General features: G+C 38.5%; 1 protein-coding gene across 2 annotated transcripts; it reads left to right on the top strand.

The window, feature by feature from the left end:
* The first annotated feature begins 12,210 nt into the window (after positions 1–12,210).
* Positions 12,211–14,446, top strand: LOC112188199 (60S ribosomal protein L11). 2 transcript variants are annotated; one of them, XM_024327274.2, is made up of 5 exons: positions 12,211–12,253; positions 12,362–12,469; positions 12,558–12,600; positions 13,284–13,479; positions 13,972–14,446. In XM_024327274.2, the coding sequence occupies exons 1-5, from the start codon at positions 12,251–12,253 to the stop codon at positions 14,165–14,167; spliced, it is 546 nt and encodes a 181-aa protein (XP_024183042.1). In that variant the 5' UTR covers positions 12,211–12,250; the 3' UTR covers positions 14,168–14,446. The 2 variants fall into 2 exon arrangements, with proteins under 2 accessions (XP_024183042.1, XP_024183041.1); XM_024327273.2 differs by lacking the exon at positions 12,211–12,253 and having other exon boundaries at positions 12,356–12,469.
* The last annotated feature ends 224 nt before the right edge of the window (positions 14,447–14,670 follow it).

Genomic DNA, 14,670 nt, shown 5'->3' with positions numbered 1-14,670 from the left:
TTTCACTTAGGTTAATTAGCATTGAAAGTAAAATATGGGAAATTGTTTGCTTAGAACGTTTCACATGATCAATTCCTCTTGCATGACTATGATGAACAATGATGAACTTGAATTAACTTTGATTATATGTTTCGATTTGATCTTTGTTCTTGCATTCCATTTGTATTTTTATGTTTTTGCATTTTAATTGTTTTCTTTACTTAGTTTAATTTTCGAAAACCAAAACCAAAAATCCCCCCTAATTTCGTAAATATGTATATACTTTGTTATATTTTTGTAAATATTATACTTTGTTTTAATTTTAATTGTTTAATTGTTTGACAATGACAGGTGTACCCTCAATCCCCGGAATAGAACGATCCCTATTTATTCTATACTACTAATGACATTTCAGGGTTAAATTGGTCGCTTCCCAAAAGCGACATCAATTTTTGGCGCCGTTGCCGGGGATTGAAAAATCATTTGTCATATTGTGAATAATTGTGTTGTATATATGTGTGTTCGAAAAAAAAAAAAAAAAAATTAATTTTACTTGTTAATTATTTTGTAATTGTCGAAAATTAGTAGATTAATTACTTAGGTTGTTATTTTTATTGTTGAATACGAATTTTAATTGTAGGTTGTAAATTATAGATGGAATAGGTGAAGTCGTGTTTATTAATATAGGCCTAAACCCCTTATTGGTACCTAGTCCAGGTCCCTTAAGGTTGAGGGCGGCCTTTATTAACATTCATTGAACTGTCTTCACACTTAGGACCTTTTTCATCCAAGTAAGTATAGCCTATGTGGGATGGTGTCTAGGAAGGGGACAACGCTCATGACAGGTTCTTGAATCCAGAAGTGCATGCAAATGGGCCTAAACCACAATGTGGGAGTAGCTCATGCCAAAATGGATTCTACCTCTCGTGGTCGCCCTCCCCTACCTGGCCATTTCAGTAAGGTTGCCCAAAGGATGTAGGAGGGACTTTGTGTCTAGACGACTATACTTGGGCCGCACGTCCTCTTGATTTACCGCTTGGAATTGAATTTGAAATCAATGATAAATATAACAAATGAAAATATTGTGATTCACTAAGGTATATTGGATTAAACATAGTCTTGAGAAGGGTAGCTGTTTCAGTCCCATTGCACATCGAGACTCCCTGTTCCCGTACCTAAGTGTTGAAAATAATTGTAAAGAAAAGGAAATAATAGACTTTTGTAACTAATTTCGTAAAAAAAGAAAAAAAAAAAGAGAAAAGAAGAAAAAGAAAAAAATTTTGACGTTTGTGTGTAGTATTGTTTGAAAGTTTTGTAAAGTGTGTCTAATCTTGTTAAAACAAAAGAAATGTAAAGAATTAATTATAAATATTGTTAAATTCTTGATTTATTATAAGTGTGTAAAATCGTATGAGTAGATAAGGGCCCTTTTGTTAATATTGGCCTTAACCCTTCATTAGTGCCTTTCTAAGGTCTTATGAGGTTGTGGGCGGCTTTTATTAGCATTTGGAGAACTGTCTAACACATGAGTTCTTTTCAAGCTGAGTAAGGGGCATATAGGTGGTGTCTTAGGTTGAGACCCTGGGTGATGGGTTCAATTGGATCTCAGAGATACTATAGACTGTGCGTAAACCACAATGTGGGAGTAGCCGATAGGGGCCTAAACCTCAATGAGGGAGTAGCCTCCGTAGTGTCACCAAAATGAGTCCTCCCTCTCACTTACCTCTTAATCTGGCCATCTAGCCTTCTGAAACAAAGGAAAGCGACTTATGTCTAGGCGACTATCCCTAGATCGTATCTCACCAATAGTAGTGGTTTCTATTGGGCTCGACTTACAACTTGTGATCAATTGAGATATTAACTTTATTTTGTAAAGATAATAAGATACTTGAACATAACCTTCACTTGTAAATTGTGTGTTCTGTACATTTTATACTTGTATAAATTTCTTTTGTGGTTTATTTGTGAAAAGATTGTGGTTAGTTTGTAATTTATACTTATCCTTATACTTGTATAAATCGTAAATAGTAAAGTCGTGAATAGTAACTCGTGAATAGTAAAGTTGATGTATAAATCACTAATTTGTAATTAGTTTACTTTATACTTTGCTAACTTCTTTGAATTCTGATGATGTTCAGGAATCCTATGAATGACCGAGCCTTTTGGACCATCTACAATAAAGGAAATTGAAGCAAGGCTCGCTCGTTTGAAGGGTCCTTCACTCCTTGAGTTCACAAGTCCCTCTCCTTCAACATACAAATAGTACACATTTAACGAGCAAGGGAAGAGGACCTACTGTTCTGAGGAGTCTACATCACCTACACCATCTCCATCTCCTCCTTCACGTTCACCTTCACCTGTGGTTTCGTCCAACTCTACACCACCACCTTCACCACCACCTGAAGAAGTCAAGGAAGAAAGAATGGCATCTATTAGGGAACTTTCCACCGCAACTGTTGAAGGAGGACCCCCTACAGGCATAGTATACCCTGCCCCTGCAGCTGGAAGACAAGCGGAGTTTGAACTTAAGAGTGGACTGTTGCACAAGCTCCCTATCTTCCATGGACTTAATATGGAGGATGCCAATAAGCACATTCGAGAATTCCAATCTGTTTGTGCGAACATGCAACCACAAGGGGCAGATGAGAATCTTCTGAAAATGAGAGCATTTCCATTCTCTCTAGCTGATAGAGCCAAGGATTGGCTCTATGAACTCCCTGCAGGACGTATCACTTCATGGGAGACAATGAGAAAGGCCTTCTTGGAAAAATACTTCCCAGCTTCTAAGGTCATCACACTTAGGAAGAAGCTAAGTGGAATAGAGCAAGCCCATGATGAGTCATACGCTGCTTACTATGAGAGGTTCAATTCCTTACTTGCACAATGTCCTCAACATCAGATGAAGGATGAGACCCTACTCACATGTTTCTACGAAGGACTCTTACCCTTGGAAAGGCAAATGTTGGATGCTGCAGCTGGAGGAGCTTTTGTAGATAAGTCACCTGCAGTTGGGAAGGAGCTTATAGCTAATCGTGCCTTGAACTCTGACGCGCTCAAAGCAGCACGCAATTTAACCCTTTAAAATGTCATCGTTAGTATATGGTAAATAGGGATCGTTCTATCCGGGGATTGAGGGTACACCTGTAATTGTGTAAACAAATAAAGAAATTAAACAATAAGAAGAATTATTTACAAAAATAAAACAAAGAACATGAATATAAGTAAATACAAATAAATATAGCACAAACACAAAATCTAAAAAAAAACTAATTCTAACATGCACAAAACTAACTAGAAAAACACACATGAACTGAAACTAACATCCTAAAAACTTAACAAAGTTCACGAGTTCTTTTAAGGTATTTTCAGATTATATTTGAAATATTTACAAGTACGAAAAGCTAAAAACACAAATTTATATACAAGAACACATATCACGCAATCAAATAAAGGTTTTGGGGAGTTTTGGAATGAAAATTTTGGAAAACAAAAATAAAACAAAAAGTTGAAGATGAATGGAAACATGAACAGAAACTTTTGGTAACAATTCATCCACTACAATTCAAGATCAATTTGTTACATGCATCCTTAATCCTTTACTAATACCATGAAAAGTTATCAACCAAGAAACAAAGTTAAAAGCAAACAATGTCTCTTATTTTACTTCCCTTTACACAATTGATCAAGCAAAGCACCTAACCAATATATTTTGAAAACAGGTTTCACACAATCAAAGCAATCATGCAAACTCAAGTTTCAAATCATTAAGTTCATGTGAAAGTTTGGTTAATAATTATGCAAATCCATGTACACAAAGCATGTCAATTCAATGCATAAACAATCTGATTTCGACTTATGTCCTAAGCCTTTACTACTCATTTGAATTAGGATTACAAAGCATAAACCTAATTGCTAGCTCCAATTACATGCTATCACTCTATGTTTCGAACCAAAGAACCAAAAACATGTAAACGTTTTCTTTAAAACAAAATCAGATTATCTTTTCATATAGATGAAACACACAAAAATCAAGAACACATAAACTAATATTACTTTGAAAAGAGCATCAAAATTGTTCCAAAAATAAGATTATGAACTCATAATTTCAGTTTACAAAGAAAATAAAAACAGAATTCTCTATCTACAATTACACAAAACCGTGAAGATATGATGATAATGGTGGAATGAACAACCCTTGATTACGTCCCAAAGATCCAAAGCAGCTCCAAGGTGGCGGTACAAGGTGGTGATCACAATTAGGAGGGTGGATGGCACAGCTAAGCTCCTTGAAGATATGAAAACTGCTATGATAAGAAAATTGAGAGAGGAAGAAGATGGAAAATTGATGAAGGAAGGTCTCTTTTATTCTCACAGAATAGGGTATTTATAGGAATACATTGTAGTGTGAATGTAATGGTAAGAAGTCCATTATAGTGGCTTCAATGATCATAGCTGCAGCTCCACATGGTTGCTGAAATTATGAGAGCTGCCATGCTTGTTGCTTCCCCATCTCCTTTATGCCACACAAGTCTTCATACCTATATTTACACACTCAAGTACTTATCTATACACTCAAGTACCTATTACAAGATATAGATATTTATACTATAATATATTTATACTATAACAGTCTAAATGTTCTGTCCAAATGGTACTCAAGTTTGAAAACAAACTAAGATAGATGATGAAGAAACAAAATTGAGTTAGAACTCCTTTGACACAAAACAGATTTCCGGCAGACTTGACCTCAGTGTACTAAAACGGTCATAACTTCTTCTAGAAAATAGATATCGACGAGCTGTAAAAAGTTCTGGAAACTAGACATCCGTAGCTTTCCATCCATATAAAGATCATAATTTTCTGAGCTCTGAACGATTTTTGACACTCCGTTGAAGTTGACTGATCTGCAGTGGCAGTTTTCCGAATCTGTAATGGATTTGATTTTTAAAGCACAATTTGTGTTCAATTCGGTAATGATCTTCATCAGACTTCTTAGATGCTTCCACATGTCTTCCACAGGTCTCCTAGTATGATTAGATCTCCATTTTAACTGTAAAAACACTAACTAAGTTAAATTGATCAAGATAAAGGAAATAACTTAGCAAAATATAGGGTTTAAACATTATAAACGTCACATTTTATGCTCCTATCAAACTCCCAACAATATGAGGGAGTAGGACACTCTATTCGTAGGGTGCATGAGATGAGCAAGAATACTGCAATTGAGGACCAACTGAACAAGCTTACTCTTCTCATGAATCAAGTGGTAAGTTCCAAGGGACCAAGTGCAACAATAGCTTGTGGGGTATGCTCTATGCAAGGGCATGTTACAGATCAGTGCCCTCAACTCAATGAGAATGGAGGATGGGAATCTGCGAATGCTATTGGAGGGTATCAAGGAGGATATCAAGGAGGACCTCAACGTCCTAGACATGACCCTTACTCCAATACGTATAACCCAGGATGGAGGGACCATCCCAACTTCAAGTGGACCAACAATGACAACGTTCAGAATCCTCTTGGTGGGAATTTCCAACGTCCACAAGGGCCTTCATTCCAAGGATCATCTTTTCAAAGGCCCTACATGCCTCCTCCTCCACAAAACTCTGGACCTTCCATGTCTCACTATGACAAAACGTTGGAAGCCTTGACTAGCTCTACACAAGCTTTGACAAACTCCACTCAAGCTTTGATTCAAGGACAACAGACCCACACGAAGGACATTGCAGAGCTCAAGAAGCAAATGGGTCAAGTTGTGGATTTCATGAGCAAGATCCACGAAACTGGAAAGCTCCCTAGTAACACAATACCTAACCCTAATGTGGAGAATGCATCAGTTGTTACTACAAGGAGTGGAAGAATGTTCATGGATCAACCAAAAGGGTCAAAGAAGGCCCAAGTGAGCATAGAGATTGAGGAAGACCAAGAACCCACCAAGTTGGGTATTGAGAAGGACCCTGCAACGTCCAAAGAAGAAACCAAGGCATCCTCACCATCAAAGGAAAAACCGGAAATAAAAGGTAGTCATTCTAACTTATCAAATTCGGTTATTGCTAACCCTTCTTCTTCTTGCATGCCCTTCCCACGCAGGTTTGCCCAATCTAAGAAGGATGAAAGTGACCAAGCTATCTTGGAAACTTTCAAGAAGGTGCAAGTCAACCTACCCCTCCTAGAGGCCATCAAGCAAGTCCCTAAGTATGCCAAGTTCCTCAAAGAGCTTTGCACTACTAGGAGAGTAAACCGTGAAAAGGAGGTGGTAAAGGTAAGTGAGAATGTCTCTGCCCTGATTCAGAGGAAGATTCCTCCAAAGTGTAAGGATCCTGGAAGCTTTACCATTCCTTGTACTATTGGTAATTCTAGATTTAAGAATGCCATGCTAGACCTAGGAGCATCTGTTAATGTTATGCCCTACTCTGTTTATGAAACCCTAGGTCTAGGGGAACTTAAATCTGACAATGTTATCATCCAATTAGCTGATAGATCCAATGCCTACCCTAAAGGGTTGTTAGAGGATGTGCTTGTACAAGTTAACCATCTTATCTTCCCAGCAGATTTTTATGTTTTAGAAATGGAGGACTCCCCTGTGAGTTCCACTCCATTACTTTTGGGACGTCCTTTCTTAAGGACAGCTAGGACGAAGATTGATGTGTATGAAGGTTCTCTTACAATGGAGTTCGATGGTGACATTATTGGCTTTAACATTTTTGAAGCCATGAGGTATCCCCTAGAAGTTCATGATTGTTTTTCTACTGATATTTTGGATGAACTTGCGCAGAAAATGTTTGACATTATGCATGAGGATACCTTAGTCACTACCCTTGAGAGTGGGGTAGGCTATACAAAGGAAGGAGTCACCATTTCAGAAGACAAGTTGAAAGACACTTGTGAGGAGAAAATCATTGAGAACGTCTCCTTCCTTGAGGCATCTCCCTATATAGGTAAGTATGTTTCTCCTTTGTCCATTTCGTTATCCACTAACAAGACTTTACCTTCAGTGGTCCAGGCCCCAGAACTTGAGCTAAAACCTCTTCCAGACCATTTGAAGTATGTCTACTTAGGGGACAAGGAGACCTTACCAGTGATTGTGTCCTCTGCACTAACGACTCCACAAGAAGAAAAGTTGGTGGACATGTTGAAGCAACACAAGACCGCCATAGGATGGACATTGGCGGACATCAAGGGAATCAGCCCTACAATTTGCGTCCATAGGATACTTCTGGAGGAGGGGTCTAAACCCACTAGAGAGGCTCAACGCCGTCTCAACCCTCCAATGATGGAAGTAGTGAAGAAGGAGGTTATCAAACTCCTTGATTGTGGGGTAATCTACCCCATTTCAGACTCCAAGTGGGTCTCCCCAGTTCAGGTCGTGCCCAAGAAGTCTGGGATCACTGTGGTAAAGAATGCTGATAACGAACTGGTGCCCCAAAGGACAGTCACAGGCCACAGAGTGTGCATTGACTATAGGAGGCTCAACGCAACTACAAGGAAAGATCACTTTCCTTTGCCATTCATTGATCAGATGCTTGAGCGCCTAGCTGGACATGACTACTATTGCTTTCTGGATGGATACTCTGGTTACAACCAGATTGCAATTGCAAATGAAGATCAAGAGAAGACAACTTTCACTTGCCCCTTTGGAACATTTGCTTATAGACGTATGCCCTTCGGACTTTGCAACGCTCCAGGTACGTTTCAGAGATGTATGGTAAGTATCTTTTCAGATTATATTGAGAAAATCATAGAGGTATTCATGGATGACTTTTCAGTTTTTGGAAAGAATTTTGATGATTGTCTTAATAATCTGGAAATAATTCTGAAACGATGCATGGAAACTAACCTTGTCTTAAACTGGGAAAAATGTCATTTTATGGTTAAGCAAGGAATAGTTCTAGGACATATTGTCTCTGCTAGGGGTATAGAGGTTGATAAAGCCAAGGTTGATATTGTGCGTCACTTACCCTCTCCCACTTCTGTGAGAGAGATTCGTTCTTTCCTTGGCCATGCAGGTTTTTATAGGAGGTTCATCAAGGACTTCTCTCAGATTTCGAGACCCTTATGTCAACTACTCCAGAAGGATGTGCCCTTTCACTTTGACAAGGAGTGTCAAGAAGCTTTTGACAAGCTTAAGGAGTTGTTGACATCTGCCCCCATCATGTTACCTCCAGACTGGTCCTTACCCTTTGAGTTAATGTGTGATGCCTCTGACTACGCAGTTGGAGCCGTTTTGGGACAAAGGAAGGACAAGCTGCCTTATGCCATCTACTACGCCTCAAGGACTCTCAATGATGCACAGATGAACTATACCACCACAGAGAAAGAGCTCCTTGCAGTTGTCTTTGCCCTTGAGAAGTTTCGCTCTTACTTACTTGGTACCAAAGTTACTATCTTTACTGACCATGCAGCTCTGAAATACTTGATGACCAAGAAGGAGGCGAAACCAAGGCTTATCAGATGGATCCTACTCTTACAAGAGTTTGATGTGGAAATCAAGGACAAGAAGGGTAGTGAAAACGTGGTAGCTGACCACTTGAGTCGCTTGGTGCATGAAGAAGATCATCTCCCTCTGGTGGAGACATTTCCAGATGAGCAGCTCTTTGGACTTTAGGTAAGTGAACCATGGTATGCAGACATTGTGAATTATATTGTGTCTAGAAAGATTCCTGATACCATGTCAGGTGCTCATAGGGATAGGCTTAAGAAAACTGTTAAGCAATATGTTTGGGATGAACCTTATTTGTGGAAGTATTGCTCTGATCAATTGATTAGGAGATGTGTGCCTGAACATGAACATAATGCTATACTTTCTTTTTGCCACTCTAAAGCATGTGGGGGACACTTTGGGTCTAAGAAGACTGCATTTAAGGTATTAGAGTCTGGGTTCTTTTGGCCAACATTGTTTAGGGATGCACATGCCTATTGTATAACTTGTGATAAGTGCCAAAGAACAGGAAACCTAGGTCCTAGAGATCAAATGCCCTTAACTAATATCATAACTGTGGAAATCTTTGATGTATGGGGTATAGATTTCATGGGACCTTTCCCTTCATCTTTTGGGTTTCTCTATATCTTACTTGCAGTGGACTATGTTTCCAAATGGGTGGAAGCAAAGGCCACTAGAACTAATGACTCTAAGGTTGTTGCAGATTTTATCAGGTCTAACATCTTTAGCAGGTTTGGAATGCCTAGAGTTCTCATTAGTGATGGAGGATCCCATTTTTGCAATCGGACGATTGAGGCTCTCTTGAGGAGATATGATGTCACACATAAGGTTTCTACACCTTATCACCCACAAACTAGTGGGCAGGCTGAGGTCTCTAATCGTCAGATTAAGGGGATATTGGAGAAGACTGTGAACCCCAACAGGAAGGACTGGTCCTTGCGTTTAGAGGATGCTCTGTGGGCCTACAGAACTGCATACAAAACTCCCATAGGTATGTCCCCATATCGAATTATCTATGGTAAACCTTGCCATTTACCTGTGGAGTTGGAGCACAAAGCTTGGTGGGCTGTGAAGCAGTTCAACATGGATATGGATGCAGCTGGGCTTCATAGGAAGTTGCAATTGCAAGAGTTAGAGGAGATTAGGAATGATGCCTTCGAAAGTGCTAAAATTTACAAGGATAAGACTAAGGCATTCCATGACAAAATGATTCGAAGGAAGACTTTTGTTGTGGGTCAAAAAGTTCTTCTCTTCCATTCTCGTCTCAAACTCTTCCCAGGTAAGCTTCGTTCTCGTTGGATTGGACCTTTTGTTATCACTCATGTGTTTCCTCATGGAGCTGTGCAGATAAAGAGTGAACAAACAAATAACGAGTTCAAGGTGAATGGGCACCGCTTGAAGCCTTACTATGAGGCATTTGTGGAACATGAAGTGGAGGCCGTACCCCTCCAAAACGTTCCAAACCCTGAGCATTAAATGGAGGTACAAGTCTAGGCTGAAAGACTATAAACATTAAGCGCTGCTTGGGAGGCAACCCAATTCAGAAGAAGCTGTGGAGGAGTCATCAACGCAGATTTGTTTTATCTCTCCCTTTTACTTCCCCAATTTTTCTTTATTTTGGTAGTCATTTTCGTAATTCTCTACCCTATATGCTTAAGTGTTTCATTGCATGCTTATTCTTGATTACATTGAGGACAATGCAATATTTAAGTGTGGGGGAAGGGATTTACATTTTTATCTTGAGTCATATATATTGAAAAATACAAAAAAATTGAAAAATGTCAAAAATTCAAAAATTTTCGTTGCTTTTATTTTTGTTTTGAGTCTTAAGATGCCCTTTCAACTGTCTAGGATGATTCTATATCTCTGAAATCATGACTAAAAGAGGATCACAAGATTGAGATGATTTTTAAACATGGTATTCTTTGGTTAATTGAGATATATGAAAAATGTATGCATATGTAGTGGATATGGATTCGAAACTTTGGTACAGAATATAAAGCATGTTAAGATGAGTTTTGATTCATAAAGCCCATGTGAGATAATTGAGCCATGTCCCTTGTTCTTGGAGTGATAAATGAACATATATTCTTAATTTCTTGGCGATATTTTGATGATCTCATTATTCTTCATTTGATTGATTGCTTGCCATAGATTAAGTTTGATGGACTAGAGAATGCTAGAATTCACTCTTGTGCTTGTTGAGACGTTATATCAATACATGGCCCTGATTCTGGAAAGGATAGAGGCACCCTAGGAATTACCACCATTGCCAAATGAACCTGTGTCCCTAATTGTGCCCGTCGTGGGACTCCCCTAGATAAACCCATTTGAGCCTACGTTAAGCCTTTTCTTTCATCACCCTTAAAAATCTTTAACCTAATCCTTAGTATAGCTATAACCATACCCTTTGTTCTAAGAACTTAGTGGAGCTAAATGGAGACTTTACTTGAAGATTTTTGGCGTCAATAATGAAGAATAAGAAGAGGTGAAAGCTCAAGTGTGGGGGTAGACTTATCCATGAGAGAAAAATGTATGAAAAAGCCGAGAAAAAGAAAGTGAAAAAGAAAAATGCACGGCTAGAAAATAAAAGAAAGAAAAAGAAACAAATATCTATGGATTTTAGTCCCCCATACTTGGTGAGTTAGGAGTTTACTTTGATTTGAAGGCCCATTACAGAAAAATTTGGCCTTTGTCCAACTCATTAGTGTTCAATGGAAGTTTAGAGTGAAGTTTGGGCCCAACATGAAGACATTAGGCCCCTTTATAACACCCCCATGGGAAAGTGACGTTTTTGGCATACTTGGTGGATTTCTAGAAGTCTCTCTACATTTGCATGAGCTCTACTAGGCTTTTAGGACACTTTGTTAAAATCCTACCCTTCGTTTCTTTAAACCTTGAGCCATGGCCCCATTACAACCCTTGATAAGACCTTCTTGATCCTTAAGATGGGACAGCCCTTGATGTGGAGATGAGTTACAAGAGTTGAACCTATGGCTTGGGTCCATCTGTGCAAGTAATTGGTATCCTTCATGAGATCTTTAAAGAAAATTATACATGTGCTTTCGTTTCTTACATTATGTGATATACTTGTTATCTTTCACATATACTTGAGTGTATAAGCTTTTAAGCATTGCCATGATCTGAGAGAAGAAAGAGTGGATATACATTTGTGAGGATTGAATCAAACTTGTTTGAAACATGCTTGACAGAACCCATCACATGGAAGATGATGCAAGGAAGCTTATTGATTCAGTCGACGAAAGTTACTCAGAGGAAAGAACCCATATTTCCTTGCAATAATATAGTTAGAACATGAAATATAATGTCAAAGACACTTGAAGATGATTACACACACAAGTAGGATAAATGAATGAGTAGAGTATAATTATAGAGATAATAAATGTTATTATAAAGATCATTAATGTTATTATTTCTCAAAATATATAAGTAACATCATTTTAACTTCATGTCCTTTTTGGTCATTTTCTAAACTCACAGCACTTTTATACTAAAGTTTACCAAACACTTAAACACTGCTTTTGTACTCACAATACTTTTAAAAGCACAGTTTACCAAACACCCAGCTGATTATACTCACAGCTGATTATACTCACAGTACAGCTAAAGCTGCTTTTAAATTAATCACCTCGGGGCCAAACTCGCCCTAAGTTCGACAGAGGGTAATTTTGTCCCTCGCAGAAACATTGAACTTAAACACTCGGCATCAAAACCCTAGCCCCCTTTGCCTCCAGCCCTCCTCCTCCTCCTCCTATTAGGGTTCTTACCTCTCTCTCCGCCCCTCTCGCGGCAACAACTTTAAAAGCCCTAATGGTCACTCTCTCATCGATTTCACTGTTTTTTTTATCATGTATCTTACTGTATCATCATCATCATTCTCTCTTTTTAACTTGCTCTGTGGTGTGGGGTTTTGAAATGCAGGCTTCGGAGAAGAAGTTAGCGAACCCTATGAGGGAAATCAAGGTCCAGAAGCTGGTCCTCAACATCTCTGTAGGCGAGAGCGGTGATCGACTCACCAGAGCCGCGAAGGTAACCCACTGTCTCACACAAATCCCATACCACTTTGCCTTCAATTCTGCTTCTTCTGTTGTAAATATATTCCTTTTTCTATTCAAAGGTGTTGGAGCAACTCAGTGGCCAAACCCCTGTTTTTTCCAAAGGTAACAATTTTTTATCCCATCACATGAGAAAGGCATTTGAAATTCAATCATAATTTTATTTATTTAAATTTTAAAGATTTCGTGGGTTTTGGATTGGAGTCGCTTAGGTGACAAGTGAATGAGAAGAAATTTTAAGTCTTAGCTGCTACTTTGTTTGTTTAGGATTTTTTAATTGAGCTATTTTGTTTTCCAATGCATAGAGAAGGTTGTTTTAATTTCGTACTACATTTTAGGCATTCTACTTCATGTGTAAGCAACTCCAACAGATTCCCCATATTTTGATTTTTCTCCACTTTATGGAAAAATAAGCCTCTTTTGCTCCAACAGACTCCCTATAACTGTTTTAGAGATTGTTGTAAAATAGGGAATCTGTTGGAGTTGGAGAAGAAAAAGAGGCTAAAGCTTTAAATTTTGCTTCTCTATAATACAGAAATTATAGGGAAGCTATCCTTAGGTTGGGGAGCTGTGGCCATGAGTTGTTAAGGAGTATAGCAGAACTGAGGAAGTGACTAATTGGGAAAACTTTGCCAAATGCAATATCTTTTAGCTTAGTTCCGGGCCTTTTACTTTATTCTAGATTTTCTTATGTACATGTTAGATGGTATCCATATATTTTGTTGCCGTATTTATTCTTTCATTGTTCTGCATTTTGTATTCTTATGTAATGCTCTTTGGATATGTAGCAAGGTACACTGTTCGGAGCTTTGGCATCAGGCGTAATGAGAAGATTGCCTGCTACGTCACTGTCAGGGGTGAAAAGGCCATGTCACTTCTGGAGAGTGGGTTGAAGGTCAAGGAATACGAGTTGCTCCGAAAGAACTTTAGTGATACTGGTTGCTTTGGCTTTGGTATCCAGGAGCACATCGATCTGGGAATCAAGTAAGCCGTCTCTTATATCCCTAACAATTTCGCATGCATCTATCTGTTCCCAAAAGATCTGAGTCATGCTTATCCACCATGTGTAAATGTTTTCATGTGTGGGCTTCTTGTCCAGTATATATTTTCTGTTTTTGTCTAAATATAGTTCTTTTATTCTGAAAAAGAAAAAAAATAAACAGTGATGATACTTATATTCATGTTATTTGGAACTGTTTCCTGCCTTTTAGTAGTAGATGGATTTGTCATATAGGAGTTATCTGGCCTTTCACAGACTCTTCTGTTGAATTAATGATTTTTAGAAAGAACCCAGAGTAACTTGAAGAATGTTATCTAATTGGTTGTGTGCAGCTAGTTTTTAACCATTTTGTTGCATTTCTCGGTCATGCATGATAGATCATGTGGAATGACGTTACTAATTACTACTTAACTTCATTTTTATTTTATATCTCTATTTCTTGCTTCTTTTGTTCATTAGTAATTACTTTTTTTCAGGTATGATCCTTCTACCGGTATTTATGGAATGGATTTCTATGTTGTTTTGGAGCGCCCCGGTTATCGTGTGGGTCGTCGTCGTAGATGCAAGTCTCGTGTTGGGATCCAGCACAGGGTCACGAAGGAGGATTCCATGAAGTGGTTCCAGGTCAAGTATGAGGGTGTGATCCTTAACAAGTCCCAGCAAATCTCTTAGGTCATTAGGATTGCAGAATTAGTATGATTAGTCTTCATGACCCGAGTCCCTCAATTTTTAAGTGCTGACAAAGCTTGAGTTAACGTGTGAACCATAGTTCCTTAGTTTGTGTCGGGAAGTACTCCTTCAAAATTTGCATAGTTACGATGTATGATTGGTTTACTCGTCTGGAATTTTGGTTTGCACTTGCGATGGAATTAAATTTTATTTTCCTCAAACTCTGAAGAAATTGGGTATCGTTATTGGGGAATGATAACGCTAAATTGTTAACTTGATAAATTGGTATTTCTTCAGTTTGAGAAGTAGAGTATTCTCGCTGCAATTTTGGTCAATATCTTGCAGTTAAAACCTCGTCCTAGCAATTTCTGGGTTGTTCAAAGCTGACATCCCTGCTTTAAGTCATGCATCTCTCCCCCTCCCCCTTTATGCCTGAAAAATGCATTTACTCTGTTTTGTCTCATTTTGGCTCTATTGTGTCTCTTGTTATCTGCGTAAGGGGCTTA

The sequence above is a fragment of the Rosa chinensis genome, chromosome 2 (assembly GCF_002994745.2).
Source record: "Rosa chinensis cultivar Old Blush chromosome 2, RchiOBHm-V2, whole genome shotgun sequence".
Lineage (NCBI taxonomy): Eukaryota > Viridiplantae > Streptophyta > Magnoliopsida > Rosales > Rosaceae > Rosa > Rosa chinensis.
Note: the sequence above shows the minus strand (reverse complement) of the source record. Positions and strands in the feature narration are given on the sequence as shown.

Coding starts and splice junctions, on each gene's coding strand:
- LOC112188199 (XM_024327273.2), top strand. CDS start 12,356: ATGCAGGCTTCGGAGAAGAAGTTAGCGAACCCTATGAGGGAAATCAAG. Junction 12,470..12,557: donor GACTCACCAGAGCCGCGAAG/GTAACCCACTGT, acceptor TTCTATTCAAAG/GTGTTGGAGCAACTCAGTGG. Junction 13,480..13,971: donor CACATCGATCTGGGAATCAA/GTAAGCCGTCTC, acceptor ACTTTTTTTCAG/GTATGATCCTTCTACCGGTA.